The 6,579-nt window shown below is 35.1% G+C and overlaps 1 protein-coding gene across 4 annotated transcripts in view; it reads right to left on the bottom strand.

Moving 5' to 3' along the window:
* ROCK1 (Rho associated coiled-coil containing protein kinase 1) overlaps positions 1–6,579 on the bottom strand; it is a 165,980-nt gene that overhangs the window by 2,948 nt on the left and 156,453 nt on the right. For all 4 annotated transcript variants that reach the window (XR_005195573.1, XM_017498949.2, XM_037728141.1 and 1 more), the window contains 3 exons: positions 2,738–2,816; positions 2,353–2,614; positions 1,179–1,386 (listed from right to left, as the gene is read on the bottom strand). Coding sequence is in view for 3 of the 4 variants with exons in the window: in XM_017498949.2 (XP_017354438.1) it covers positions 1,179–1,386; positions 2,353–2,614; positions 2,738–2,816 (549 nt within the window). In the remaining variant the exon portion in view is untranslated. The remainder of the gene's footprint in view (positions 1–1,178; positions 1,387–2,352; positions 2,615–2,737; positions 2,817–6,579) is intronic.

Genomic DNA, 6,579 nt, shown 5'->3' with positions numbered 1-6,579 from the left:
CGCAAAAAACAACAAAAAAGTTAAACAACAAAAGAAGTAGGACTTAACTGGGAAGTTTGTTTGTAATAACATAGTCACTGATATGCAGCCATAAAAAAGGATGAGTTTGTCCAGGCATTGTGGCTCATGTCTGTAATCACATCACTTTGGGTGGCCGAGGCAGGCAGATCACAAGGTCAGGAGTTCGAGACCAGCCTGGCCCCCATAGTGAAACCCGCTCTCTACTAAAAATACAAAAATTAGCCACCCATGGTGGCGTGCACCTGTAGTCCCGGCTACTCTGGAGGCTGGGGCCGGAGAATTGCTTGAACCTGGGAGGCAGAGGTTGTGGTGAGCTGAGATCGAGCCACTGCACTCCAGCCTAGAGCAAGACTCTGTCTCAAAAAAAGAAAAAGAAAATAGGATGAGTTCATGTCCTTTGTAGGGACATGGATAAAGCAGGAAACCATCATTCTCAGCAAAGCAACACAGGAACAGAAACCAAACACTACATGTTCTCACTCGTAAGTGGAAGTTGAACAATGAGAACACATGGACACAGGAAGGGGAACATCACACATCAGGGCCTGTTGGCGGGTGGGAAGCTAGGGGAGGGATAGCATTAGGAGAAATACCTAATGTAGATGACGGGTTGATGGGTGCAGCAAACCCCATGGCATGTGTATACCTATGTAACAAACCTGCATGTTCTGCACATGTATGCCAGAACTTAAAGTATAATAATAAAAAAACATAGTCACTGACATTACCAAATAATTTTGTATGTTGGCATAGTAAGGGAAGTTAACAAAAAAGGAAAAAACAATTTTGATTTTTGTAGAAAAACTATGCCAACACAGTTAAAAAACAGAAAAGATGATTAAAAGTTTTACATGAATTTCTGCATTAAAAAAAATTAACAAGTTGGTTAAACCATTAAGGGCTAAAAATATGTCGTGTACACCAACTTATGACAATAAAATCAGACATGGAACTAAATGAATATATTGAATGTATTATTATTATTAAATTCTAACAAGAATGTTAAACTAATTTATAAAGTCACTGCAAATAATATATAAAGACCTAGCTACAAATGATGGTCTCTGTGGTGAAAAGAATAGTTAGATTTCTGATTTTAATAGATGCTATCCAATCATTTTCACATTGTTAAAAAGGTTAGCATTTCAAATCCTTACCTAGTTTTTCCAGATGTATTTTTGACCACTTTCCGGAAAGACTGATTTGCAGTGGATCTTGTAGAAAGCGTTCGAGGGGAGGCACGAACAAAACCAGATGGTGGATTCTTAGGAATTTTCTTTACTAAATGAGTTACCCATTTTTTTTGTTCATCCTGAGAACATGCTAACAGCAGCATATCTCTTGCTGATGTTACATCATAACTTACTATGTTAAGGGGGAAAAAAATCATAATTAAAACCATATAATTTTAAAAATCCAACCTATCAAATGCATAGTTTTTCAAGTTCTTAAAGTTTTAAAAGTTTTAATATGCTTAATTAAGCATGAACAATATCTCATTCTCCTTAAGTTAAATAAATCTGGAATTTAAAAAGAAAAATTAGTCAAACGAACAAAGTAAAACTAGAAATATTAAAAAAAATGTATTTAAAGAACATAAGTTTCTTATCTGAAAGTAGCTATAGTCTATATTCTGTCCCTCAAGCTGCCTCTGCTAAACTAGAAGATATTCTGTCTATGATACAGCATGCATGCTGATTCATGCAGTGAATGCCCTACAGAAAGAAGAGGAAAAATTCAAGGGAGGAACACAGTGGAATTCACCTGTTGCTCTTCTCTCCAACTTGGAAAAATTTCTTAGTGGAAAGTTTGTTTTTGTTTGTTTACAAGGGGATTCTCTTTAAAAACATCATTGGCCACGAGCGGTGGCTCACAACTGTAATCCCATTGCTTTGGGAGGCCGAGGTGGGTGGATCACCTGAGGTCAGGAGTTCACGACCAGCCTGGCCAATATGGTGAAACCCTGTCTCTACTAAAAATACAAAATTAGCTGAGTGTGGTGACACACACCTGTAGTCCCAGCTACTCTGGAGGCTGAGATAGGAGAATTGCTGGAACCTGGGAGGTGGAGGCTGCAGTGAGCTGGGATCACACCACTGCACTCCAGCCTGGGTGAGACAAGAGTAAGACTCCATCTCAAAAAAAATAAATAAATAAAAATAAAAACATTCTTAAAAGCTAAATTTGTACATAGCTGCACATTGCTCCACCAGTATCAAAATAGTACTCCTCATAATCTCTTTTCAACTTGAAATCACTACACATACGTTATTTCTTTGAGACTTAAAACTAAATTTGTTCTAAGTTGTAAAAATAATTGTCATGCCTTACCTTTACATGGACAAATTAAGTCCTCTTTCTTATCTAAGTGATCTCTGTGGCACTTAACATGGCATCTTCGACACTCTAGGGCAGGGGGTGGCTTAAAAACATGCCAGAGAGGTTTGGCACAGGCATCACAATTGGCAGGAAAGTGGTAGAGTGTAGGAATAAACTCATGGCCTTTGTGATTTTGGAAATTAGTTTTTTCAGCTTGTTGTGCTGGTTCCATCTCTACATCTTTTCTACATTCACCTTCATTTGCATATAGTATCTACATTCAGGAATGGTGAAAGGAAAAAGATTTTTAAAATCTTAAGCATTGGTATATTTTACATTTACTTCACAAAAACACTTAGGACTTAGATTCTTTAAAATTGTGATTTCAGATTTTTACCTGGAATATTTTAGGAATTTCTTCAGTTTCAGCTCTATACACATCTCCTTGGGTTACAGGTCGAACATGAAACAGTTTACTAAAATGAAAATAAATATAGGCCATTTACAAAAACTCATTTATTGTAAAAGACAGACATTTCACTAAAGAGGACATACAGAGGACAAATAAGCACATAAAATATTCAACATCATCAGTCATTAGAGAAATGCAAATTAAAACCACAATGAGTATCATTACACAGCTATCAGAGTTAAAAAAATAAAATAGGCCGGGCGCGGTGGCTCAAGCCTGTAATCCCAGCACTTTGGGAGGCTGAGGCGGGTGGATCACGAGGTCACGAGATCGAGACCATCCTGGTCAACACGGTGAAACCCTGTCTCTACTAAAACTACAAAAAATTAGCTGGGCATGGTGGCGCGTGCCTGTAGTCCCAGCTACTCAGGAGGCTGAGGCAGGAGAATTGCCTGAACCCAGGAGGCGGAGGTTGCGGTGAGCCGAGATCGCGCCATTGCACTCCAGCCTGGGTAACAAGAGCGAAACTCCGTCTCAAAAATAAATAAATAAATAAATAAATAAAATAAAAATAGTAATAACACCAAATGCTGGTGAGAATGCACAGAAAGTAAATCACTCATACACTGCTGATAGAAATGTACAATTACAGAGTCACTCTGGAAAAAGAGTATGGCATTTCTTAGAAAACTAAACATATGTTTACCATATAACCCAGCAAACAGCACTGTTCAGCCTTTAATTCCAAGAAACAAAAATTCATATAAAATTTTATATCTATTTTTAAAAACCTGCACGTAGACATTCATAGGAGCTTTATTCATAATAGCCAAAAACTAAAAGCAACCCAAATGAATGGGTAGGTAAGCAAACTGTGATACATCTATGCTACGGAATACTACTCAATAAGAAAAAAAATTATACTTGGATTGATCTTAAGGGAATTATATTGAGTGAAAAAAAAAGCTGATCATGAAAGATTACACATTATTTGATTCCACTCATATAACACCCTTGAAGAGACAAAATTATGGAGATGGAGAACAGATTAATGTTGTTATGGATCAGGGAGAAGCGGAGGAAGGAAGCTGCCTTTTAGCTACAAAAGGGGTAAGCACAGGGATGCTTGTGATGGAATTTTTCTGTATTTTGAGTGTGGTGGTGGTCATATGAATCTATACACATGAGAAAGGCCTACAGATTGGAAAGAAAGAAGTAAAACTCATTATTTGGCGATGACATGATTCATGCAATTGTCTCTTGGTATCTATGGCAGATTGGTCCCAGGACCCCCGGAGGATACCAAAATCCTTTGGAGATTTTGAAAAGAGAGAGAAAGAGAGGGAGGAGGGAAGAGACAGGAAAAAAAGAAAAGATAAAAAATGGTTTAGTATCTGTATATAGCCTAAGCATACCCTCAGGTATATTTTAAATTGTCTCTAGATTACTTATAATACCTAATACAACGTAAATGCTATGGAAATCATTATCATACTATGTTGTTTAGAAAATAATGATAAGAAAACAAATCAGTACATATTTAAGTACAGACACAACCACAGTAGGCCTAACTACATTTTCAATCCATGGTTGGTTTGAATGCACAGATGCAGAACCCACAGATACAGAGGGCTATGTGCAGAAAAGCCCTGTGGAACTGACCCCAAAACCCTACAACCCTACAAAAGTGTTAAGTACAAAGCAAGATTAAATGATTCAAGGTCAACATATAAAAACAAATATTGTTGCAACAACCAGATACCTATGTGGCAGGGGGAGGGGGGAAAGCCAACCTGACCTAAACAACTAACTATCTCTTACCAAACACAGACCAGAAAAAGCACAAAACATTTTTAAAAACTGGTACATGGATCTTCATTAAAGGACACCATTAAGAAAATCAACAGGTAAGCAACAGATTGGACAATATTGGCATTACATATTTCTAATATGGGATTCTTACTCAGAATATATATAGAACTCTTAGAAAACCAATCTTAAAAACATAAGCAACCCAATTTAAAAATGGGCAAAAGACTTGAAAATACTTCAGAAAATAGATACAATGGCTAAAAATGACATGAAAGATTTTTGGTATTATTAGTTATGAGGAGAATGCAAATTAAAATAACAATGAGATTGCATTTAACAACTACTAGAACAGCTGAAATCAAAGTTTAATATCACCAAATGTTGGTGAGGATGTGGAGCAACTGAAACTCATACTGTTGGTGAATATAAAATAGTGTGCCATAATAATTTTTGAGAACTACTTGGCAAATTTTTAAAAAGTTAAACACAGATCTACTTTATAACCCAAGATTCCACTCCTAGGTGTTAACCCATGAGAAATGAAAACATAAGTTAAAAAAAAAAGGAATGCTCCTAAATCTTATTTACAGTACCCCAAATTGCAAGCAACCCAAATGTCAATCAACACAAAAATGGATAAACAGATTATGATATATTCATGCAATGGAATACTATTCAGCAATACAAAGAACAGTCAGTACATACAACACCACAGGTGCAGGCTAAGTGAAAGATGCCAGGCACAAAAGTATACATTACTATTTATATAAAGTATATAAATACTATATATTTATATAAAGTTCTACAACAGGCAAAACTAATCTTGGCAATAGAAATCAGATCATGGGAAGGGGCACAAGCAAGCTTTTTTTTATAACAAAAAAAAAATTCTTTTTTTAGAGACAGGGTCTCACTAGGTTGCCTGGGCTGATCTTGAATTGAACTCAGACCATTTGCCCACCTCGGTGTCCCAAAGTGCTGGGGTTAGAGGCATAAGCCACCATGCCCAACCACAAGTGAGTTTTCTAGAGAAATAGAAATGTTTTTATCTTGCATTGAGTGGTGACTATATGAGTGTTCACAACTGTAAAAAGTTACTGAACAGAGCACGTAAGACCTATGAACTTTATTGTGGGAAATTATACCTTAAGAGAGAGGAAAGAAACCTCTCATCAATCTAAAGAGTATTTACATTAGTTTAAAGATGGTTCTTTCATACTAGCATTTATGTATTATTTCACTTAAGGCAGTAATTTAAATTTTGACAACTAAAGCTGCTTTTAAAAAAAATAGAAAATAAATGAGTATTCTCTGGTGCTTATCTAGTTCTTTTTAAATTGTAACTATAACCAGCTCCAAAAATATTTAATTCCAAAGGAATGGCAATACCTCATCTTACATATGTATTTCTTTTAAATAGTACTTACTCAATTGACTTTGAATTTATATTTTGTTGCATATGTTTTGCCTTTTCTACTACTAGTCAGTAAGCTCCTTAATTATGGAACTTACTCATCTTTATATGTACTATAGAATCTATGATAATACAAGCAGCAATACTTAAGAAATCATTTTAGAATGGATATAAGAAAAATATACTATACGTATTATAGGCCTCTTTGACCTATCACTACAAAGGAACAGATATATTTATATTTCCCCTTAATAATGACAAAGAATCCTACACAGCTGTTCTTTGGTATCCATGGGAAATTGATTCCAGAAACTCCAACAATACCGAAGTCCAAGTATGCTCAAGGATCTTATATAAAATGATGTAATATTTGCATATAACCTATGTAAATCCTCCTGTATGCTTTAAAATCATCTCTGGATTACTCATAATACATAATACAGCGTAAATGCAATATAAACAGTTGTTATACTATATTTTCTTTTTTAGAAATTTGTATTATTTTTAATTATTATATTGTGATTTTTAATTTTCTTTCAAATATTTTCTTTTTTCTTTTTTTTTTTTTTTTTTTTTTTTTTTTTTTTTTTTTTTTTTTTTT

Source organism: Cebus imitator, unplaced genomic scaffold, assembly GCF_001604975.1.
Source record: "Cebus imitator isolate Cc_AM_T3 unplaced genomic scaffold, Cebus_imitator-1.0 Scaffold12, whole genome shotgun sequence".
Lineage (NCBI taxonomy): Eukaryota > Metazoa > Chordata > Mammalia > Primates > Cebidae > Cebus > Cebus imitator.
This window is presented reverse-complemented; position numbering and strand designations above follow the sequence as displayed.